Raw genomic sequence first — 25,703 nt, 5'->3', positions numbered from 1 at the left:
GTTATCACAAAATGGAAATTTAAAAGTGACAGTTATGCTATAATTTTGTTACGCACAGTACTTTTGAGTATTTACAAAGGCACAACCCTGAAATGTATTTTAACTTTGCACTGTAATTCCAAAAAACTACCTGCACAAATTTTGTTTGGGACGATTAATTAGACTTGAACAAAATGCCAGCTTGATTTGAAAGAATCTAGCCATTTATCTGAATGGTCAGTTAGAATTGAAGTGCTTGTAAACCACATTACAACTTCAATAAAAAGGTATGCACTCACCAGCTGGGAAACTTACAGCTGTTCACAATATTGTAGTTGTGAACAATATTAGACTGGAGATGGATCTCAGCAGAACACAGTTCTATTGTATTTACATTATAGACTATAGTGAACTAAAATATTTCACACATATAACATTACTTTAAAATATCAGATTGTGAACATAAGAGGAAATCAGTCACTATAAGGTTTGCATACAGGGTTTGTTCCCTGTTAAGAGTAAGACTTTTTCAGCATCCTAACATGTCTGGGATTCTTTCCTCTGAGCAAAAAGCAGTCAGGGTGTGAACCTGACCAATCAGTACCAAGGTTAAAAATACACAGCTTAATCTCCATAGCATGGTGCTTGACACTACAGAATTTTTACTTTCATACTAACTGACCCCAAAGCCCAGTTGATGTAAAATACATAATGGAATAATTCTACAATGTCCAAGCAGCACAAATTACATCTCTGCATTTAAGGCACATATTATATGTTCTATAGGGGACACACACTCCTGATGTGACACTCAACTCGAACACCTGCCAGAGCAGCTTTGTATTTGCATAAGACTGACAATCGCTCTGTTTCTGTCAGCTTAAGCTTGCATCAAAAGTGATCTTTGTTATAGGAATACGGACTTTAAATCCCCATACATGAGGGCTCCCAGCTGCATTGTAACTCCAGGGTTGGTTTAACAGTATTGCATTCTACTGTGATACATGCCAACTGCAGCATGCTTTAGCTTAAATGAAGGCTGATAAATGGTACTTTTCAGAGTTTAAATAATGATTCTCTAGCATCAAGATGAGCATTATCTTCAGACCTTATTTGGTTAAACACTGATAACAGACAGGTTTCACTATTAGATGAAACAGTTTGAAACCTCTGTGACAAGCATGGTCCTGACAATGTTTACTGAGTCTACTATAAAACCATTATTTTGTATGCCAGTATACTTGCAGCGAACATGACCAAGTAAGAGACAGCATGCAAGTATGCCTATGGATATGAATGAGTTAAATATTCCTCATTATAAACACTAATGATTATTACTAATGAACTGGCAATTTTTTCTTATAGCAGGCCATGATTTCTTCCTATTTAATTTTATGATGACTACCACATTCACTTTCTCCAAGACCAGGTCAGAGGTGAAACCCTGAGGAACAAGACTGATACTGTGTTGGAAAATATGGTTTCAACATTCCTCAGGGATGGTGACAGAAGGGTACAGAGCAATTGTAGAATGTCAGCAGGAAACTGAAATAAATTTGTCTTAACATGCCAACACCTTCTTACTACACAGTTTTGTTATTTCAAAACTTACTTGGCACTCTTTGGTTGTTATCAGAACTCTGAAATTATACTTGATGACTTGGTTCAGTATTCTCTTACTCATGCAATACATCACAGACTCGCTTTATTTTACAATATTCAACACTTAAAAATCTTTTATTACAAAAATACAAATACTGATGATGATACACGATTTTCAATGTTCTTCATTACCGCTTCCTCACTTTCACAGAGGTTTGAGCCTGAAACAAACAATATGTATATCTTTTCAGCTCTTAATGATAAAATATGCAACAGGTAGCACTGTTATCACACTATATATAAACTGGCACTACATTCAGTGAGTCACTTGAATAATGGTTAAAAGATTCCACAAAAAATCTTAAAAACAAAAACTAAAATCACATCAACATGTATCTGAGGAATTGTGGAATTCTTCATTTTAGGATATTGATGCTGGCCGGGCATGTAGCACACATCAGAAGTTTATTTACACAAAGTATTGGTTAGAAAATTTGAAGGGATTAAACAACTTGGAAGACCATGGAAGATAATACAAATCTTAGGTAAATCAGGGGTGTGTGCAAGTTGACTGGATTTATTTGGCTAAAAAGAGGGGCTAATGGTGGGTTCCTGAACCTGTGAAAACAGTAATAAAATGTTTTAATGTCTAATGAATACAAAGGAATAGAAAAATTTACTTTTCCTGGTTTTCCATATGGGTCCAAAATTCCATCTTTATTTTTCTTCCCTTGTCCACTCACAAATTTCTTCTTGCCTTTGGTACTTGGCTTCCCAGCTTTAGTCTTCCTAACTGCAAACAATTTTCGCTGTTCTGACAATTCTTTTAATTGCTTCTCTTTCATAAGCTTGTATTCCTTATAATTATAACATTTGTTTTTTGGTGGTACAGCTCCTAGTCTGATCGCTAGTGCTACTTTAACTTCTTCCTTCCTTTCTGCTTTAAAGCCCGACATTCCAAATTTGAAAACATCGTAACGAACCTTCTTCATGTCCATTTCCCTTTTCTCTACTTTCAATTGGTCCGTAAGAACTGGCTTTCTTTCAACATGTTTCTGTTTACTTTTATGGACAACTACTAGAAGGTCATTAGCTTCCACTTTCTGGAGTGCAGAACATTTTGTAGGAATAAGACAGAGTTCTTCCATTGCTGCTTAACAGTTCATTGTCTTTTGAAGGAAATAAATGATATCTATTGTACAAGAATTTACGATTTGTTTCAAGTAAACTGTATTTTGGTCGCACTACTTACACACCTTTAATACTGAAACACACTACCACAGGTTTCATGTTATGCTGTGTTCTAGGCACCGTCGATCATAGATTGCATGCAGTCAGTCACTGTAACGGAATACAGATTACCAACATAGCAGTAGAAACAGTGAAATGTGTAGGATTTGACGGTGAATATATGAATGTCTCTCTTCTGGTTTTTTGGCGCTTTGTAGTCTGGTTGAAATTTACTGACGTGTCAAAGGTGCTATGAAACTACATGGAACAACCCAGATGACAGTCTTCTTCACGAACATCACAGTTTACCAGACCGCAAATGGAGTCTTTCAGAAGCGTTGGTTTTATACCTGTGGCTACTACTCACAAGACCAATTTCGACGTCTTCACTGCTTATGTTGGTATTATCTATTCACCACCGTAATTTTAACTGAGAACTTCTGTCAGTAAAAAAACAAAATATATGTACATAAATGATGCGCTAGAAGTATGCCGTGAGTAATTAGACACAACTAATTGTGACAACTAATCTTGTTGTCTACCGCGACAATGCAACAAACCTACAAAATAATTTGTTCCTACAACCCAAAACACCAATATGCTACAAACGGAAATGACAATCCTGCTACCACGGATTACGTCCCGAAACAAACATCCTCCTGCAAGGAGAAATTAAGTTAATGAAATTTACCCAACAAAAGCAATTACATTATTTCTATACCCAGTATATTAATTTGACATGTAATGTGTTTAGGGGAAAATTATAAGGTGGTACATCTGATGAGTTTTTACTTGCCGTTAAGTAGGTAATGGTGATCCGTGGTTCTGAAGACGAGGGTAACAAATACTAAATTCGAATATAAGTGCAATTTTTTTCTATTATTGGTTGGAATTTTGCTTCCATTGTGTTATGTCAAAATATTCGGGGCATATTTTATACACCAGTGTGATTATAATTGATGGTTTCGTAGATGCGCTTTTATATACGTAGCGAAGATAAAATGGATTATGACTGCAAAGCTGAAACTGGAGTGCAGTTATTAGCAAGATTAAGTTCAAGACCGAACTTGAATAGTTTAAGTGAAACGCTTTTCCCTGGCGGTATAAACTTGGGAAATATCATAGAGATAAGTGGGGACTCTGGAAGTGGTAAAACTACCCTTATAACCCAGTTTCTGGTAAAGTGTTTATTACCAAAGACATGGAATGAGTTTACAATTGGTGGCCTTGGTGCAGGAGCAATCATAGTAGACACAGATCATCATTTCCAAATACTAAAGCTAGTTAGTATAATGGAATCTTTGTTAATGAAGTGCAGAGAATCCAATACCAGTGAAGTTCAACTTCCAAAGCACATTGACTCCAAAATAATAGAGAAGATTATAAAAGAATCATTAGCAAATTTGATAGTCTTAAATTGCTATGATAGTGTGCAATTGTTTGTCACCTTTCACTCCCTTGAAAATATCTTGTCTAGTAATGCAAACACAAGTTTAATAATCATTGACAGCTTATCTGCCTACTATTGGCAAGATGTTGCTGTTCGTGGCATTCGTAAAATGGATTTATACTTAAGGAAGATGCTGAAAGCTCTTCAGTCTTGTACTGAAGAGTACAAAGTTATAGTAATGTATACAAAACAGACTCATTTTCAGTCGAATGTTAATTTTGCAGAGGACAGTACAGCCACACCTGGGCCAGGCAATGTATCCTACAAGATACAACTGAACAGAGTAGAAGGCAAAGAAACAGAAGATTTATTTCTTGCAGAAGTAAGCACACCAGTCACTAAATGTGTCCACCAATATACAGTTTCAGATGATGGTCTTATGTGGGCCAATTGAGGCTCATTTTGGAGCAAGTATTTCCTTAATATGATCAGCTTTTACTTCAGTAATAAAGAATATGATTACAAATTTAATTTTCATATGTTTTCTATGGAAATGTATCTGTAAAATATATAAGAATGTCTTTACAGGTAGTGTAGATGCTAGTCATTATCTATAGCAACACTGAACACGGAAAGGGAAATTTCAGCATGGCATGGCATATTCTCAATACTCTCAGCAATTACAGGCACCAACATACTTCATACTATAATCATTGTGTGTTCTCATCCATAATGTATTCTGTGATATGTATCCTACTTTTGTATCTGAGAATCAGTATATATGTCACAAACATATTTGTAGTTCTATTTCTTGAAAACAGCATTACCTAAAATAAAAGGTAGTACTTTGTGTTGCTCACACTGCACTCAAGAGATTATGGCCATGTTTAACAAACTCATTACTGTTATTTTAGATCAAGCCTTACAAACAATTGGGATGAAAAACTAGTTACTTCACTTTCATTAGGCTTCTGTTAATTTACTGGAGATTTTAAAATATCTGGCAAAGAACATATGAAGTCTAATAAAAGTAATTAACTTATATTTAATTCAGGTCTGCCCTCAGACAACACTGTATGGCATTTTTCTGATGAAACCCCATGACTTTTCCCCTCCACATTTTGCTCATCATTATTCTACAGTCAATTTCTAATTTACTGTATGGTTACAGTATCATTATGTTTTGAGATTATTTAACTGCTGATCACAAGTTAGCTACCCTGAAATAATGCTGTATAAAAAATGGAGGGAAAGTCAGGAAGAAGTTTCACCAAAAAAGTGTAATGCAGCATTCTTTGAGGGGAGGTCTCAATTGTCGAAACAGTCAGGTTACTAAACTTTGGTGGGTTTTTTTTGACTGAAACTATTCTTATTACTTATGTAAATGTTTATTAAATATATGAGTGAATTTAAAATGTACAAATTCTTTGTTCTTTTCCAGCCCATACAAGTATCAAACTCCTCATCCTATATTTACATTATGCTAGTAGGTATGTGATTTAGTGCTATCATTGGCCATTTGTCCTCTCCTACTCAATGTACATGGTTCTTCAATCTCATCTTACATATGCAGTATTGTCTTTGACTGTATTATTAATCTTAAGTTTATTCCAGTTGTCAATATTTCTTTTTATATATATTCAGGTAAAAACTTCTCATTTTTCCCTTTTCCCTCTCTTTTCTTTCTTGTCAGATGACACCCATATTTCATTATCATATTTTACCACAGAATTAACCTTCATCAATTCTGAATCGCATAAGCCTTCTCAGAAACTGTTAATCTTGGATTTTAGTTTAGCTGGTAGCTCTCTAGTATGATATTTTAGATTCCTCATTTCTGTATAATAAAGATTAACCAGCAACTCTACATATGTCTTTTCTGACAAGCTATTATCACTCAGCCAATCAAGAAACCTCCTCTTTTAGGGAATAAAGTTTCAATACTGTATTCTCAAGAATCTGTCCATGTATGACACCCTGTGTAACATTTTGTAAGATGCTCCAACCTCCAAGCTAGTGGACCACTGCTTGGCTGTACATGACTGCTTATTCAGTAGTATTTGCAGTTACCCTTCATATCTGGAGGCCATCTCATACATGTAAAACTTGAGCATGCACTATGGGAGAAGTTATCAGGGTGATGGACACTGACCAATTTATTAAAACTGCATGATCTCCAATATTAGAATACTTTTCATTTTGGAAGCCTGTTTTTAAATATGATCTTTTATTCTCAGAAATATATGTTTTGAGATTTATGTAAGTGTAACTAAAAGAAACATCAAATAACAATCAATGAAGTTTTAATTTTATTAAAAATAAGCCCAAAAATTGATATTAATAAACAAAGTAGAATTTGAGGTTCTCAAGGCAGTGAGTCAGAAGACAGCCATCTTCTAATAGAGACAGCATTTCACACAAGATGTATTGGCATGTGTACAACCTGGAACTATCAAACTGGATGTGCCCAATTACAGTGGCTCAGTGCAGTATAAAAGGCAAATATGGGTGAAGTGCTTGCACCAAATACATATGCTGTGATGCAGAACATTAAAATTTAACAGACTCCATAAATCCACCTCACACTTCTTTGTCACCACAGCTGCTACATTGTCACACTACTTGGTGCTGTTAATATTACTTAGCAATCCAAATGCTTCTAAGCCATTCTCCTTTTGCCACACCACTCTGGAAGTTCTGCTCTGAAGCTATTCCCTGCTCACAATATGTCAATGAAAACTCCAAAGAGGTTTACAGAAACTTAGTTTGTGAATATAACACGCGTAAATTATGTTGCCATTACATAGGCTAGATACAGACCATGTATCATGTTAGATACAGGAAACAACTGCAGACCTTCCGAAATATTTTCCTTGTGACGGTAGAAATCTAAATTACATGAGAATATTTGACCATCCTGAATTTCACAATTTTTTTTTACATCCATGATGAAGAGGTTTCACAACTATTTTTCATGGAATGGCAATGTATTTATACATTGAAAAAATTAATATTCTAAAATTTACACCAGGCAATTAATTTAGCAAGATCTTCCAAACAAGTCCACTAATGTCTCGATTTAGAGAACACAAAGTAATGCAATTAACTTTCTTATTATCAATATATAGCTCAAGTTCTCGCATTAAGAACAATGTAACTTCACATTCTGAAAAATATTCATATTTTTGTCTCTCCAAAGTAACAATATAATGATATTTACTAACTACCACTCTCACAAAACTTGCTGCATAAATGGATCTTTAATAAAGATGGCTTCCACAGCATCGTTTGGTGAAAGAAGACGAGTGCCACCAACTAGAACCTGTGTTTGTCGTCCAGAGCTGATCACCATTTCTTGAATTAATTTGACTTCATGTGCAGCAATGCCACCCACGATGAACACAATCAACTGTGGATTGTCCAATGGATGCTGCTCCCTCTGTTTCTTGAGTAGCAAACTAATCGTAACACAGTGAAATTAGTTCTTTACAATGCTTTTAAGCTAAAGGCAAGATATAAGACACAATCCTTAGTATATCCAGGTCTAATTTCTACATGTTTCATAAAAGGCAAAATGGATGTAGAATCCTGGAAGAAATGTGAAACTTCAAAATGAGATTCTGCTTCCATCCCTGATTTTTGGGATGTTTGCTAAGCTACCTCTCACCCTTACTCTCTCTGAAATTATGCTAATATAAAACAGCCTACCTTTAGTCACTTTATAATTATACTGCTGTCAAATGATTAAATACGAGGTGCGATCGGAAAGTTTCAAGACTGCGCCTATAAAAACCCGTACACTTATCTCAGGTATTAAATTCATCCATCACCCTCAAAGTAGTTCCCCTGGGAGTGAACACAACGATCCCAGCGCCGCTGCCAAGCCTGGAAGCATCCCTGGAAATCTTTCTTTGCCAGCCTGTCAAGCACCATCTACGATTCTGCCTGAATCTCTTCTATCGTCTCAAATCTCCTTCCCTTTAGCTGAATTTTCATCTTTGGGAAGAGGAAGAAGTCACATGGAGCTAAATCCGGTGATCCGGCAAGATCTTTGAGCTCCTGACAAACGAGAAGTCGATTCTGCTTCTGGTCCTCAGACAGGAGCCTTGGCACAAACTTGGCTGCGATGCATCGCATGTGGAGTTCTTCCTTTAGAATCAGCTGACAGGTCCCATAGCCTATCCCAACAATGTCGCACAAGTCGTTGATGGTACGACGTCGATCTTCGTGAATGGCCTGCCGAATCTTCGTAACATTTTCGGGCGTTGTGCTCGAAGATGGTCGTCCAGAACGCTCGTCATCATCGACAGAGGTTCAGCCATTTTTAAAACGTGAATGCCACACAAAAGTTCGTGCACGACCCATTGCGGACTCCCCAAATGCTTGCTTTAGCATTTCATAGGTTTCCGTAGCCGTTTTGGCGAGTCTTTGGCAAAATTTGATTTGTTCATGAAAATCCGCCATTCCGAAATCGCAGGAGGGTCGGTGTAATGCACTACCAAAACGCCCGTAACTAAGAAACAAATGCTAATTCGATGATGCCGGCTGGCACACTGATTCACTATGAATGTAGGCCGCACCCCCTAGCGGCAGAAGCTCGTACTACATCCGGTTCGCCCTCTATTGACACAGTCTGGAAACTTTCCGATCGCACCTCGTAGATGCTACTGTTCAGTAAAATTGTGTATGTCTGTTAATGGTAAATAATGATGCTGTGAAATAATATACCTGAATCCACTTTTCAAAAGGCCTTTCAACCCTGTGGATTTACATGTCAGATCAGCTAGATCTGGACAAGCAGGGTCCAGAATGTCAGCTATGAGTTGATGAAGTAAACCACGATACACAGCTGGCTGTGTTGGACTGGCAAGGGACAGAAGTGTTCTAAGAAAAACACAATGAGAAAAACATTAGCACACAGAAAAATCTAAGGGGCCACACAAATAATTATATTACATCATGCTAATCTGCTAATATCCATTAAGTCAAACACATATGTATACTGGAATCAAGTTAGTCCTGCAGTAAAAACTCAGATGTGTAGAAAATAAAATAATAATAATGTTCATCAATACTTAATTTTGTGGCTACTACCCATCAGTGAAGACAGAATATCTCAAACGTTCAAAAACTTGAACTGCTTACAATTGTGTATATTGTAAAACCTAATATTCTGCTCCCATTGCATGGACATCCCACCTGTTTCATTGTACAGCAGCTCACAGTGTTATCAACTGTATTACCATTATCACATTTCTACAAGTAACTCCATGGAGGAGGGTTCTTCTTAAAAAGTCAATAGTTGCTCAGCTGGTTTATACTTTATTTCCCCTGATCTGTCTTAATATTATCCCATATGCACGATTACATCTCCCAAGTGGGTTATCTTCAAGTTTTCCAACCAAAATTTGTTATGCATTTTTCATCAATGGCAATGATTTAAGACAGGTTTGTACACATTACATACCTAAAATTGGCTCAAAATGACATTCACATCTCTCACCACACATTATAAACTTGTCTGAGCTTTCACAGCAGTGTACTTCATATATCCTCACAAGGTTCTTTTACACATTTTTGTGGTATTACTTTGTATGAGTTCACTGAATTGAATATACATCTTAATGGAAATACTGTAACTGTGGTACAAACAGGCAAGTATCTACACAATGCTGCAACGCTTTTAATGAAGATGGAAAGAATGATGGAATTTCCAACAAAGTGTTATAAAATGGAACTGACCTGGATGTAGACGAAACACAACCACTAAGGTTAGGATTTTCAAGTAAATTATACTGCAGCAGCATAATCTAACATTTCAAAGCCTGCCACTAGACAATCCTGGACATCCATCCACTTACACTTATCAAAACCCACCCTCCTATGATCCATCTGAATATCATCCTCCCATCTCCTTCCAAGTTTTCCAAGGAAACTCCTTCCAAGAAGTTTTTACCAAAATTCTGTATACTGTGCATTCCTTGTCTCTCATAACCCAGATCACTATAGCCTCCTATATTTCACTCTCACAACAAATCAGGTGACCTTGTGTAAGTTCCTAACCTGTCAACTTTGTACAGCCTTCTTAGGTCCAGACACTTTCATGAGAGACCACAACTAACACACATACAAACTGGGACAATTTTTGTTTTGCATATCCCTAGGTTCAGCACTCTGGAAAATACATAGAATGATAAGTTTTTGAAACTAAATAAAATAAATATTTCCATACCTCATTCTTTGAATTTCAACAGGAAAGTCATTTCTATCTTTCACTTTTATTTACAGACATTTATAATTTAATTTAAAACATTCCCCAATTATTTCTTACATACGTATAATGATATGACTGTTGCTGGTTGTAGTTTTATGTGATGTTGATAAACTTTGTTTTTATCTTTATTTACTTCTAGACTAATACCTTTGCTGGCTGGCAAGAGAATTATTTTTACAGTACAGGTAGCCCTCGATTTGCGCCGATTCAGAATAACACCGATTTTGAAACCAGAAAGTGAAAGAAATATATTTTACTCTTATTTATAATGTTTTACAATGTTTCTCATACTGCTTCTTATACTAAATCGTAATTCTTACATCGCTGATTTTGAATAAAAATTATAAATACAGTCATCTCTGCAATTACGTATGTTCCGTTAACGCGAATTTGCTCCAATGAGATCGATGAATCGGTAAAAGCTGTTTGTGAAATACAAACTTTTGCATATGCGAGTTTGCTCTTATGCAATTTCATTCCTGGCGGAAAATTTGAAAGAAAGAAAAAAGAAATCACAACAGTCCACACTATGAGCTTTCTTTAAAAACATGACAATCCTCAACCAGGGACTTCATCAGAGAACTAATGCTGCTTCATCATGCCAACACCAATTGTAAGTGTATAAAATATATTTTTTAAATTCCCTTTATTTTATTTACGTTATTTCAGAGCTTTAAATGTAATGCCATTATATTACTCGTCGATGTTTGCGTGCTGGGAACGCATGTCATTGACTTCCCATTGATTTACATTATAAAATCATTCCAATTTACGCTGATTCCGATTACGCCGGTTCGTCCAGGAACACATCCCCGGCGTAAATCAAGGGCTACCTGTATTTATATTCTCCCCACAACAAAGAAACATTACAGTCAGATGAAAAACATAAGCACTACTGTTGCAACTGTTCCATGCATTATAATTGAAAACTTTACCTGTATCGCACCAGATCCTTTCTCACTGATGCTATATAATGAAGTTTACTCAAAACATTTCCTGCTATTTCTGCAAATTCATCATCTACTTTTGAATCAACTGAAAAAGTATGGAAAGTAAGAGTCACAATTATATCAAAATAATAATACACTACTGTATCATTTTCTTATTTTTCATAACAATTATAATATGCATGCCATAGTAAAAAAAATTGTATAAGAGTTATTTGGTACTTGACAAATCAAAATATATTTTGCACATTCTGTGTAACTATGTTCTGAGAAATGAAACCATGATTCCCACTTATGATGACCCTCGACATTATCTTCTAATTTGTTTCATTCCACAAAATCATACAGGTAGAGCAATAACAATAAAAACTTTGTAGTATTTAATGACAGTTCCACATATTGAACAATTACAATTCTTCTTATAGAGTATCTAATATAGCAAGATAACTTTCAACATAATATGAAGTCAAAAATGAATGTGTTCACCAAATATTTACTTTTCACTTCAAATACCTGAATGTCTTCATTACTCTAATATGACAATGCTTAATGCTTATGTTATGGCTTACCGAGTTTAGAAAGGTTTCCTTGTAATTCTTCTCGATCTTCATATAAAGCCTGTTTCAGAGCAACCAACAGGTGGCTCTGCTCAAGTGCTGGGAACAGGATGTCAGTACCTGCCAAGGAAAAGAGATGAACCAAGAGGCCAAGGATGTCTGGCAGTAACAGCCCTCGTTCATGACGAGTCTTTACAAGCTGTGTCACCTAAACAGAACAGCATTATCAGCATTACACATGCAAACAGTACTTGCCACAGAGCTGAGTTAGAATGCTTGGTGTAAGAGCCCGGAAAAATAAAAGTTTCTGATAATGGTGCATTATAATGTCTAAGTGGTATTTAGGGTGTTAAGGAGGATATTTGGGCCTGGGAGAAAAAAGGATGGGGTATGGAAAAAACTGCATAATGAGCTTAAAAATTTGTACCCCTCCCTCAATATTGTCAGGATGATTAAGTCAAGAAGAGTGGGATGGGCAGGGCATGTTGCACGCATGGATGGGGCAAGAGGTGTACACCTGGTATTAATCGGGAAGCCTGGAGGGAAGAAACTGCTGGGCAGACCTAGATGTAGATGGGAGGATAATATCAAGCGGGATCTATGGGAGATAGGAGTTGAAGGCGATTGGATTTTGCTGGCCCAGGACAGGGATCAGTGGAGGGCTTTGGTTAATTTGGTAAAGAACCTTTGGGTTCCCTAAGCCATCTAGTCAGTTTAAAAGTGATATTTTGGAAAAGTCCAAAATAATACTTTTACAAATGACTATCATTCTGGACATTATCCATCATCACGGCTATTTTTCCAAGTACGCTTCAGACACTGGGTGTACTTCCATCTTCAGGCATAAAAAGGAGGGAAACATACAAATTCAAGGGATCACAACAAATTAATTTACCATGTAACAGGAACATTTACCTGCACTGAAAATATCACTATGAACATGAATGTGGAAGTAACAGTACTTTTAAATGCTATCAATAATAATGAACTCTTGAGTTTATACATTACTATTGAGACAAAATATATACAGCTGGATGGTTACAAGGGAAAGATTACTCATTTAAACAATAATCACTGCTTATTCTACTGAGTTCATTGGAATAAGGCCATACAAAGACGTGAAAGAGATAAACATAAGTTAAATATGAACTGATAATACAGAAATACTCTATTTACACATTCTACACGTGTAATATCAAGTTGTGACATTAACTGCATCCCACTCTGTTCTTTCCTAATTTTCCTTTGTATCACCCTGTTCTGACCTTATCTTTCCTCATCAGAGTGTGCCCTGGTCTTCTTCTGTTTTGCTATGTTATATGGGGGCCAGTGTGAGTCAATCTCTGCCCGGTGGTTGGACACTTAACATCCCTTCCATTTTCTTTTCAGACTAAACTGGGTAGGTCTTTTTCTGGATTAGAAAGTGGGGCAGAAAACCCACACAGGTTCCCAGGACTGGTTTGCTGATCCATCATTTCTTTCTGTGTGTGATCACTCTGTATTTTTAGGTGTATATATTTATATCTGTTTAATCTGTTTTCTGCTAATAAATAATAATCTGATATGTATTTTGATCAATAAATGAAAGGACGTGGGCCTGTGTGTGTTCCAAAGCACAAACATGGTTCCATCCTAGACAAAGCCAACAATATTCCCATCAAACACACTGATGAGGTGGTAGAATGAGATATTTTCAAAACATGCAGAAAGAGAAAAAGCGTGAAGTAGGAACATTTCAAAGACAACAAAAAAATTAACTGCAAGAAGCACTTAAACAACACCACTAAAATAATTTAGAAGTTGCAGTGGATGGTTTATAAGAATACCCTTATTTTATTAAATCATCAGTTAATTAGGCATTTGACATATTCACAACTAAAAGTTGCAAAACTAAGCCAATTAGCTTCAAGATATTTATCTGCCCACCCACCTATCACATGTAACAATTCAAGAATTGGTGAATGGATTTTCAAGTCTGATACTGGGAAGTATTACTCAAATTTGCCAACATATTCCAATTTTGGTTATAATTAGACAGCAACAATAACTACTTTACACAAACTTACTTTTTTTTTTGGCATGTGGAAATGTTCTTTGGGAATCCCAAACCAGATTCCCTGTCCACACAGGGGAACCTGTATGATAATGTCACTGCTCACCCAGACAGGAGCCAGATACTTCACCCATATAAATGACACTGACCCAGCCAACTGTGATGTCACTGGCACCATTCAAAAAGACCAGAGGTCATAGGTGTGACAGAAAAGACAGCCCTCCATAATTACTCATCAGATAACATCCATGAATACAAAGTCTAAAGGAAATAATACAGCAAATATGCCACGATTGTTATGCATAGATTTCCAACCTTCTTGTAGGATTTGAGGTTTTCACAGTGGCAAGTCTGAAGATGGCTGTCTTCTGGGTTGTTGCGACATGCAGTCTGGTAGAAGTTTACTGATGTTTCAGAGGTCCCTGATAATGGAGGCAGCAAGGACCTCTGAAATATTGGTAAACTTCTACCAGACTACACGGCGCAACAACCCAGAAGACAGCCATCTTCCTAGCTTCTTACTTATAGCTGCTGCTGTTTACCTGAGCTAGTACTCCAAACCCATCTTTCATGGAACCCAGATTCTGTAGCAGCAATTTTTCAATGCTAACTATGGTATCCAATTGAGATGAACGAGGAGATCGCAGCGTCTGTGTTACAGCCAAAGTTTGCTGAAAAATTTAATCCCTTCTAAGACCAAAGCACTTTCAACAATAATATTTATGTTTAAATAAAAGGCAACCTACAATAAGCAAGTTATTAACTCCTATTAAAGTGCCCTTTCCAACAAACACAGAAAAATGGTGAATAATGAGGCTTGAGACTCAAATAATTTGATCACTTCTGTAAAATAAAATATATACACACATTATTACTAACCACTAGTGACTGTCTATGCATTTCAATGACAGTCAAGACTGGAACACTGCTGGATTTAATTTACTGAAAGTCCACCCAGTACTGTCATCATATCGCTTTGAACATATTCAAGTGATCAAAAACAAAATCCTTTCAATAAGAATTTAAGTTTTGGGAACATTAAAAAGTCACATGGGGACAAGTCAGGTGGGCACAATGGATGTTCCAACAGTGGTTCTTGTTTATGGGCAAAGTCACTTTACTGGCAGTACTGTCTAGGAACGAAGGTGCAATGTCATGATGCAAAATCCACTTGTTCTGCTAAAAATGCCGTTCTTTTCTTTGAAAATTGGATGCTGACTTTGGGATTTTGTTTCTAGGTCATGCTGCAAATCAATGTTTCTTAACCTAAACTGTTTTTATTAAAAGGTCTGGTTCTTCCAACAACCCTGCTGAAAAGTTTAAGGGGCCAATTTATTTTCTACCAGGTTCCAAACAAAACAAACTCAGTTTTAACACAAAATTGCTGAATTATGTTGTCACATAACCCAACATGTGCCAACTATTCAATGTTGCAGCTGGTGCTCAGAATCAGCAGTTCAGCTGACCAGCTCTCCAAATGTGACCTCATACTACAAATTAGCTTAATGTAAACACATTTAGAACAAAATATATAGTGAAACTTGAGGTTCTCATGGCAGTGAGCATAAAGATGATTGTTTTCTGTGTTGCTGCACCATGCAGTCTGGTAGAAGTTTATTGTATTTCAGAGGTGATTGCTCCCTCCATCATTGCCCTGCTGATTGAGGCTACCTCAGAGATTTCACAAAACCTCAATGATGGGCACTTTCACTAGTATGTCTTATAAAATAATAAGAAACAAACACACAACATTATACTCAATAGCAACTAATAAATAAGACTATGTTTTCCTGTCCCAAAAATCATAGTTACCTGTAGGAGACCACTGCACTGGTACATAATTTCCGTGTGCCCCTTAAACAAGGCTATTTGCTTCTCAATTGTGTGTGGTGTAACATGTGTAAATTTTCCAACTCGACCTCCTCCTCCTGGTACCAATGCAGTTATATGGTGATGAAGACTCAACAAAACATCCTTCTGCTTCTTGTTCACAAGCCACTCCAGTACCTGCATCATTGAAGGCACTTTCTATATGCAGAAAATTGGAAACAAAAGACTGCTGAATTGAATGGCACCAAGCTTTCCCTAAATTTACTGGTAATCAGTTCTCAATTTATTTATTAATGTAACTCTGATTTATTCCTGCTGTTCCATTTTATCATAGTTTCAAATGATACATCACACAATTTTAAAATTAACAGAAATTGATTCATCAGACTGTACTCAACCATTAAGCAGCACAAGACTTCTCTACAACAGTGTCATCTTGCAGCCAGTCTAGAGATTTTTTATTCAAAGTACATATGAAGTCTTTCATATCTATATATACTGCACCACTCTTTGGCTGGCAGTAATGAAAATGTTTTGGGCAGCAGAAGCAGTGTTGGGACTGTCATGGGTAGTGCTGATGATATTTAGATGTCATTCATCACTAACTGATTAATTCTAGATATATCAATAGCCTTCTAATTACTACTTATAAATAGAATATATCAAAATAAAACTTAATACTGAAATTATGAAATGAATACTGCAATCAAGCCAGTTTGCAACATGGTAGATATAAATACATAAAAAAATATGTAACATGAAACATTTTTAGTAAAAGGTTATAAAATTTACAATAAAAATAATACCTCGACAGACTGAAGGACTGTAACATAATTACATCACTCACCTGTGGACAGAGATCACAATTTGGGTGTGCAAGACATCCAGGTGCCAAAACAATGTTTCCTAAAGCTGATGATCTGAAATGAGCAAAACATCTTACAACAAATAAAAACTGTAATTCCAATATTTAAGTGTACAGGAAAATTCCAACACTTACAAAAAATGTTGCCCTCTGGTCAGAATTTTTTAATTATATAGTACATGATGTCAAAAGCTTGTACTCAGAGTCTACTGGCACTGTCTATATTGCATCTGAAAGGGTTTGCCTGCTTCATCAGATGCCTCACTCACTCAGAACTTGTTCAATCATGAATGTTCTGATGGCTATGATGGAACAAAGGGCCTTTTGAACTTCTACATAAGTTTACATGATATGTAATTGAACATAGGCATAGACAGTTAATGCTGTGAAAGGAATTAGTAATAATTAAAACAAATTCAATAATATACTAATTCCTGGATCCTTAAATATGAATTTTCATTTGGTTCTGTGGAGAGTATAGACTAAGACAGAGGAAGCAACAGGAAAATGGAGACATGTGCATAATGAGGAGTTTCATAGTTTGTACTGTACACCAACAGCAACAGAGCCACATCTACAAAAGGACCTCCGCATGAGATAAAGCATCTTTAAACATACATCATAAATAAATAATAACTGATTCTTAAATGTGAGACATAACCTCATCACAAAAATGAACTTTTGTAAACAAAAGATTTGTACTTTTGGTCTATATACACTATAAAGCAAATACTCTTTACATTTCCCTTCTCACAATTTGAATAGAATTACTTTCCTTTCAGTAATTAATAAACACAATATTATTGGTCTTTTTAGAGTAACTGACCCACACCATTTAATTAGGATCTAAAGATAGTGTCTTTGTATTTTCTCAAAATACTGTTCCTCATAACATCCATCTTGTCAGCCCTCTTCAAAAACATAATAAACATGCATAAATATCACTAACTCTCATTTGTATGTTATTTTTATTCCAGAAGTCATAATATAAAATGAAATGGGTTCATTTACTCACTTTAAATAAGAAACATTACTCAATCGTACCTACACTTTGGTATCACAAATAGGTGACATTTTGACTGCAACATCATTGGTGTGTCCAGGTAACCGTGGCAACACTGCTAGAATCCTATCTAACAGTGAGTCTGTATTGTGACTTGTTACACTTGCCAGATCCAATGTACGGTCAATCAGAATTAGTGAACAATGATTAGGAGCTGTCTGTATAAGGAAAGCATTTTATTAGATTTAAACAATCTGCAAATTTGAATTTTAAATTAAAAGCAAAAAAAGTGAACTGCACGTGATAATAATAATACACTCACTTTCCGTCTGTTATTTGCATCAGGGAGAATTTCCAGTTGGCTTCCAACAATCCCACTTAGGTGCCCAAGGCTATATATGTCTTCACAAACCTCAAGTTGCACAAACAAACTGTGCAGGCAACTCACAAGATGATGTACAGATATCTGTACCTCCAACGGAAGATGTGTCAGTTTAACAGAGGACAAAGAATCCAATGACTGGCTATCAACCACCTGTAAGTACAAATTAAATGTTATGAGTCCAAAATACACCATCACATATCATTCCTTTCTAACCTATATTCCTTACTTCATAAAGGGATCACATTCAATTTCACTTCCTCCCTTTATTCTCTTGAATTCCATCTAAAATATCCACTCTTTACTAATAGATCAAATGTTTAAAATTTTATTACCTTGACACCAATCATTCTCCAAAATTTCAGATCATGGACTCCACCTAACCCCACAGAGCAGAATCCTTCCTGAGAGGTTAATAGTCACTCAGATAATCAAGAAATTCCCTGAATTTTATGGAATCCACAATTCATTATCATGTTCATAAGAGCTTGCCACTGACTACCTTAACATGCCACTTTTCTTTTCAGTAAAAAATAGAACATCCCTGCTCAAACCATAAGTTTGAGGACCATCCCTTGCTAGCTGTATATTCAGTTGTATCTGACTACATTATATCCAGTTAAATCAAGAACAGAATACCAAGTTTGTATATAGTTTTGCCCAACACAGCATTTTTTAAGAAAGTAAGCTGAAGATGTAACATTATTACAGGACAGCAATCATTTATAGTCAACAGTAGAATATACATCACAATTTAATAACTAACTAGCACCAAACTAGCTGGCATACGTGCATGCAAATTTGCATGCATTTGCGATTGAAGAAAAATGTTGCCACCTGTTCAACTTTCACTAGTTAAAAATTGGTCTCACTTGACAGTCATCACTCCTAATAACCATACACTCACTGAGAATTAAACAAATAATATATCTCTAGTGCTCAGTAAGAAGAGTTACAAGTCCACAGAAATTACCTTAATCCCTTCTTACTGAACATCCAAGACATGTCCTCTTAAAAGGCTATGCTGATGGAAAAATCCATACCCTATGAATCCTGTCCACACACCTTGTGCTGAAGAAGTTGTAGTTCCTTGATACACTGAATATGTGCTTCAGTGATAGGAAATAAATTTCTGAATGTTGGGGTGACAAACAGCACCTCAGTCAGAGGCACTACAAACAGCGGTGAATACAGCACCTCTACAGTATAATTCTGCAATAAGAAATTAGACATAACATATCTCCCTGATACAAATAACTATGTGTTCTCACAACACTATATGTGTATACATGCATCAGGAGCAGTCCTTCAGACTGTGGATTGGGCATATGTCAAACACCCTTTCACCATTAAATTATTTGTAACTTTTACAGTGACCTTAGAATCAGGACTCCTTGGAACAACATGCAAAAGTTTTAAAAATATAAGAACAGATTCAGAACTGGCTTTTTAGCAAAGTCTTAAAACAGCAGTTAAAGAAGAAGTTCTTAATGACAGGATATCATACTTTTCTTTTGTATGGGTATAACACGTGGTCTCTTACTTTTCGGAAAGTCTATAAATTATAAAAGCTTTAAAAATGTAGATATGAAATGCTCTAATGACAATAAAGACAAAATCCAAGTTTCTCAGTTATTTCATTACAACATTAAAATGAACATGAGTAATTTAGCAAAGACTTTCTCGGAAAATCCTACCACTTGAAAAACTAACATTACCAATACACATAATCTTACATACCAAGTTCCCCATCCATTCAAGCATCTCCTCTTCAAGTTTATGGAAGTAATGCATATCATCAATTCCTTCCCGGTGGCCACCATACTTGGCAAACTGGTGAACTCTTGCATGAGCAGACGTAATGAGTACACAGTACTCAAAGTTGCTGTTTCGTATTATATCCTCCATGATAACTTTTGTGGAGCCACAGACAGGAGAACATAAAATGAAAACTGCTTTTCTGTGCTCTTCTTTATCATTCTGGAAAAAACAAAGATACAATTTTTATCATTCCTTATTAAAATAGCATTATAACAAAAAAGGACATAAATCTTTATACTTATGAAACACTGTATAACAGGAACAATAAATATATAACCTGAATAAACTTCAACGCTCCTTAAATATCAAAGCCCACCAGAGAACACAATTTTGATCAAGTTCAATATATAGTTCAGTCTTCACAAAGCACATCCCTTACACATTTTTTAACACTACCCACTTCTACACTTCTGGTCTTCCAAGTGGTCACTTTGCAAGAGATTTCCCAACCAGAATTCTACTTGATTCGACTATTCAGAAAATATAAACCAAGATGCAAAAATTATTTAAGTGTCCAATCATGTAGCATTCTGAAACACCTATTTCAGCTGTATCAGAATCAAATATTTTCTCAGAGCTTTGTTGTTAAACACACATTTATACTGCTTTTTGTTCAGAAGACATTAGAATTTACTTACATTCCATATATCCTCCACAGTACGAGGCAAGGATGTGAATCATGTCACAGTATGACTATGAACACTTAATATAATAGAATACCAAAAACAGCATATATATTATATTTATTTACATAAATATGCACAGCATTAATAACTTTCAACTGAAGTAAATTCTTCTACATCACTCAAATGCCATCAATGGACCAGTCACTTGTTAGAACTTCTGTCATATTTTCATTTTGCACTTGTAGCAATGCTTAACCATTTCTACTCAAAATAAACTAAAACTGGATACACTGCACTGTAATAGAAGAAGTACTCCTACAAGGAAAGGTCTAAGAGAAAGGAGTTCACACATGCACCAACAAATGCTAACACGACATAAAACTCTGTCAGGCTGACAAGATGCCACCTTATGAGATGATACCATGCATGTAAAATGTCAACAAAAGAGTGAAGAAGGTTAATGCGTGCAGAGCACTTCCTTCTACTGAGAACAGATGATTTATCAGAATTCTACCTATCTTACACCTGCTACATCAGTGTGGCATATTTGAAATGGACAGATATTTTGCTTAACTGCACACAAATCTATATGTCAAAAGGGCAGTCAGATCATAGCCTGACCCAGACAAATCCAGTCCACACCACATTCACCTAAGGTTAATCTTAACATTATACTCCCACTTATGTCTAGGTCTACCAAATGATCTTATGCATGCTACAAGCAATTAAAATATATATATAAAAATAATACCACCCCCTAAAAAAGTTTAAAAGCCAAATAAAACATCCCCACCCACATCACTGTCAGCATTTCAGGAAAGATACTGTGATGTAGAATTTCTTAGTTATTAAGTCATTCTACACTTACTATTAATACCGGGTCTACAATTTATGCTGTAACGGCCTTGCTTGCATTGCGTGCTCGGCCGAGTGCACTGTTGGTGTGGGATAGAGATAGCGTGTTCTTCCCGTGAGTCACAGGCGAATCAGTTTCAGTGCCGCTAGTAACAGCGAACTACGAATATTTCTCGTCACTAATACATGTTATTACATTAATTGTTTTACCTTAAATCACAAAAGATTTTCAAAGTGACTTCCTTGTGCTTGCAAGCGACTTCACATCTCGTTAACATGTTTCGAAATACTTGACGAAGCTCTTCTTGGGAAATTGTCGAAATGAATTGTGGTTTCCTGTTCTTCTTTTTATCCAAAACTGATCCCGTACTACGAAATTTTTTTATTAATCTCTCTATCGTGGGCATGCTAGGAACACTTTCACCGGGAAAATGTCTGCGATATTTACGGCGGCATCTTCCGTAGGATGAATATTTGGCATATGTTTCGACTAAGAACACACGTTGCTTAATACTGTACACCATATTATCAACGTCAATCTGCGATGAGAGACGCAATGAAACTGATTCGCCGGTGACTCACGGGAAGAACACGCAATACTCTCTCCCACACCAACAGTGCACTCGGCCGAGCACGCAATGCAAGCAAGGCCGTTACAGCATAAATTGTAGACCCGGTACTTCCCCCCCCCCCCCAATAAAATAAATATGGTTACAAACAATTTAACATTATACCTCAAAAGTTGAAAATTGCTTTACAGTTAAAGCACCAGCTGTTATCATTTGCATTAGTCCCCCATTCCAATGCAAACATTCTGCACCTTCATTATCAATGTACACAACTGCTTTTTTAACTTTTTTACATATTTCTCTCCATCCTATTTGACAAAACTGATGTAATGTCATAACCATTTTGATTTGTTCACTGGTTTTCTTTCTACAACAACCATGAGGTTCATCTGAAAACAAAATACACTGTCAGTATTGTGGTAAATTACACTTCAACATATGTAGTGTAATACAGATTTCCTAATGGATTTAACTAAACAAGCTTAATGTCAAGTGAGAAATCACCATTTTCCTCAGGAAGCAAAATTTGTTATATAACTAGACAAGAGTGAAATGAGAAAGATGTCACCTTATCAGCAAGACATTAGTGCTCAAGGAAAAAGGAGATGAAAGCCTACTCTGCAAATAAAATGTTCGTCATTTTCTTTGGGAGGAACGGTATGAGTCAAGGAATAAATTAATAGAGTTTCTCACATTATAAATGGTTGTCTCTTAGGCTTCAAGAATCTAATGTTTATCCAATTATCACAACTGCTATTCCATATGTTTTCCAAAACAATTTCCATAACCTCGCATAAGGCATGTAGAAGTTTCAAATGAAGAGAAATGATACCGTAGTCTATTTACCTTCGCCTAACCTATAACAGCTATACTATGTCGACATATTTTTAACTCATACCTGTTGTTAATGAGCCGCACTGCTTATGCCAATTAATTATTTAAAAACTTCGTACTTAAATTAGTTGGTAATAATAATATCTGCAATCTGAACATGTCACACTTTTTAAAGGGTTAACCTCATAGTAGTACTGATTGTAAAGACCTTCGTTTACAAGTTACAGCACTTGACTCCGCTTTCACGGTGCATTCATATCATATTATTAATAATTTTAATAAATATGTTAAACTGTAATCTCATACGTCTCTTTATACAAAAATTCACACGGCAAATACACAAAATTATCAACGTGGTCACACACATTCACGAGCATAAATAACTTAATGCACTTTATTGCTAAAAGGTCATAACTATATGCGGCTAGTTTCCTGTCGGTATTAAACTGCACAATTGTAACCAATCCAACCAGAGATGACAACAAGAAATGCGTAGTTAAACCATATGTTTGACCGAACACACCCTTCTACGGTTCGTCGTACCTCACATCCTGCTGGGATTGTGAACAGGTCTTTTCCGGTTGGGAGCGTTGGTTGTGGAAGATGGGTCTGTATACTGTATTATATCTCCTATATTGCACTGTGGTAAAACGCAGAAACTAAGAATCAGTATTTATTTCATTTTATGTAACCTTAAGAAGTATATTTGGTGATTGGTGTAACGATATAGGAACATATATTAAAAAATGCGTGGTTGCATATGCATCACGTGTTGTGTTAGAACAGTATTTAAAATATTATTTACCCTTGGTACTTGGCATGATTTTTGTAACTTGCAGAGTGTGGTGTTAAACTACGACATGGCACAACTCTTCACGTTGAGTTACCAGAGTTTGTTGAAAGTACACAAACTTTTGCATTCAGACATTTCGATGCAGATATGAATATTATTGGTTGAAGGCACACTTAAATATAAGTGTAGAATACGGTTTGCCACACACCCTAAAGCTAAGGTTATATGGCAACATAATCAGACCACAATCCAGCTCTTTGGAAACGTGGCGACCCTCATTGTACCACTATTGGTGTTCTGAAGGATTTGTGTGTTGGGGGGGAGGGGGGGGGGGAGTCCGATAAATCCAGCCTCCCCCATTTTCACGGTTGTCTGCCCATACACTGCATGTTTCAAATTTCCTTTGGAATAGGAAAACATCCTAATGTGGTTGATAAAAAAGGAACTGTGATCTTAATTTTTGTTTAGGTAAGCCTCGTGGACTGCGCACTGCTCGTAAGCACGTGAATCATCGTCGAGAACAAAGGTGGGCGGATAATGACTACAAGAAGGCTCATCTTGGTACACGATGGAAGGCCAACCCCTTTGGTGGAGCATCACATGCAAAAGGGATTGTCTTAGAAAAAGTGTAAGATAAAATGTAGCATTGTCCTGTTCAGATTTATTTACTTACAGTATCTGCAGTCAATTCCAGTTTTACCAGCTTGCAACCCCACACATCAACATGAGTTGTGACTGAACATTGTGGTTGAGGGGTTTAACAATCCTGTTTTGTATTCAGGAGGCCCCAGGTTGAAACTCAGTCCTGAGGCTGGCTACTTTGACTGGAATTTTTCATGGTTTTCATTAGTCCCTCCAGGCATATGCTGGAATAGTACCTCAAAAGTATGCCATGGCTGCTTCCTTACATATCCTTGACAATTTTTTATTTACTATCATCTCATTTGATGCTATATATTTGGAGCTACTGAAAAATCATAGTTAAGTACACTGTAAATAAACATAAATTGTGTTAATGAGGGTTGAGCAGAAGGTATACCTGGCTGCATATTTTGATCTTTTTACCATCAGTATTTTATTATTATAATGCTGTAAAATAATGTATACACTTAAATAGATTGGGCAAATTGATATAATTTTTCAGTTAACTTCCTTATTCCATCAGAAGCTTTAGTTGAATCATTTCAAGCATTTTCTGTATGCATACATGACTACTGTTTGAGACCTAGCTACCATTTACAATTTACACTAGAATCCAAGTACTGATTTATTCTGTGTGTTCAGTGGAATATGTGGTGTTTTTTTATGTTTTCATTAATGTCTTTACAGTGGTGTTGAGGCCAAACAGCCAAACAGTGCTATTCGTAAGTGTGTAAGAGTTCAGTTGATTAAAAATGGAAAGAAAATAACAGCATTTGTTCCCCGGGATGGTTGCCTAAATTATATTGAGGAGAATGATGAAGTTCTAGTGGCAGGCTTTGGTCGAAAAGGACATGCTGTGGGAGACATTCCTGGTAAGGATATACTGCTATTACAAGATGGTATATTTTAACAGTGCTTACAAATTTCATAACAAACTTTTAGATTTAAGTAAGATTTCTAATCTGCATGTCTTATTTGTCACATTTAACCTCAGTCCTTTGCTCATGTGTGTAACATTGAGGGACTAAAGTGCAGAATATATGTTTGACAGTTTGGAATTCTTGTCATGTTTCAGGTGTGCGTTTCAAGGTGGTGAAAGTTGCTAATGTTTCACTACTTGCCTTGTACAAGGAAAAGAAAGAACGTCCCAGGTCCTAAACCATTTGTACTGCTTTATGTATAATAAACACTGATAAATAATTATTACCTTTGTTTTTCATTGCATTATGATTCCAGATCTTAAACTCTTTTGTTCTGCATTATGAGCAACATTATTTGCTTTCAACCAAATGCACCAAACATACCCAGGTCTCTTTAGACTTCATAATTACATCATATTGCCATATGCTTAAGTCAAAATGTTTGGAAGCACACATTTCGGTAATGTAATAGGTTAGAATTTGCCTACAAAGCTGAGACTTTAAAGAGGGATGTGTTTAAAAAATATATAA

At 36.0% G+C, this 25,703-nt stretch overlaps 4 protein-coding genes across 6 annotated transcripts; 2 read left to right on the top strand and 2 right to left on the bottom strand.

Moving 5' to 3' along the window:
* Positions 1-1,667: 1,667 nt before the first annotated feature.
* Positions 1,668-3,347, bottom strand: LOC110831228 (uncharacterized). Its single transcript, XM_022066995.2, has 2 exons — positions 2,262-3,347; positions 1,668-1,802 (listed from the first exon to the last, which is right to left on the bottom strand). The coding sequence occupies exons 1-2, from the start codon at positions 2,727-2,729 to the stop codon at positions 1,770-1,772; spliced, it is 501 nt and encodes a 166-aa protein (XP_021922687.1). The 5' UTR covers positions 2,730-3,347; the 3' UTR covers positions 1,668-1,769.
* Positions 3,348-3,551: 204 nt separating this feature from the next.
* LOC110831227 (DNA repair protein XRCC2) lies at positions 3,552-5,624 on the top strand. The gene has a single exon (XM_022066994.2). The coding sequence runs from the start codon at positions 3,783-3,785 to the stop codon at positions 4,653-4,655; it is 873 nt and encodes a 290-aa protein (XP_021922686.1). The 5' UTR covers positions 3,552-3,782; the 3' UTR covers positions 4,656-5,624.
* Positions 5,625-6,487: 863 nt separating this feature from the next.
* LOC110831226 (sec1 family domain-containing protein 2) lies at positions 6,488-23,258 on the bottom strand. Of its 3 annotated transcripts, none has more exons than XM_022066989.2 (13): positions 22,882-23,257; positions 22,149-22,372; positions 19,853-20,092; positions 19,178-19,324; positions 18,053-18,265; positions 17,776-17,948; positions 16,710-16,782; positions 15,845-16,060; positions 14,575-14,703; positions 11,992-12,187; positions 11,411-11,510; positions 8,930-9,085; positions 6,488-7,659 (listed from the first exon to the last, which is right to left on the bottom strand). In XM_022066989.2, the coding sequence occupies exons 2-13, from the start codon at positions 22,323-22,325 to the stop codon at positions 7,434-7,436; spliced, it is 2,046 nt and encodes a 681-aa protein (XP_021922681.2). In that variant the 5' UTR covers positions 22,326-22,372; positions 22,882-23,257; the 3' UTR covers positions 6,488-7,433. The 3 variants fall into 3 exon arrangements, with proteins under 3 accessions (XP_021922681.2, XP_021922682.2, XP_021922683.1); XM_022066990.2 differs by having other exon boundaries at positions 15,845-16,039; positions 22,882-23,255; XM_022066991.2 differs by lacking the exon at positions 14,575-14,703 and having other exon boundaries at positions 22,882-23,258.
* A 54-nt stretch (positions 23,259-23,312) lies between these two features.
* On the top strand, positions 23,313-25,455 carry RpS23 (ribosomal protein S23). The gene is made up of 4 exons (XM_022066996.2): positions 23,313-23,424; positions 24,079-24,238; positions 24,940-25,124; positions 25,328-25,455. Exons 1-4 carry the CDS (start codon positions 23,421-23,423, stop codon positions 25,408-25,410), a joined length of 432 nt encoding a protein of 143 aa, XP_021922688.1. The 5' UTR covers positions 23,313-23,420; the 3' UTR covers positions 25,411-25,455.
* Positions 25,456-25,703: the final 248 nt, after the last annotated feature.

Source organism: Zootermopsis nevadensis, unplaced genomic scaffold (genome assembly GCF_977971745.1).
Source record: "Zootermopsis nevadensis isolate Lab colony 2312 unplaced genomic scaffold, Znev_1.0 Znev_ptg000061l, whole genome shotgun sequence".
NCBI classification, from domain to species: Eukaryota; Metazoa; Arthropoda; class Insecta; order Blattodea; family Termopsidae; genus Zootermopsis; species Zootermopsis nevadensis.
This window is presented reverse-complemented; position numbering and strand designations above follow the sequence as displayed.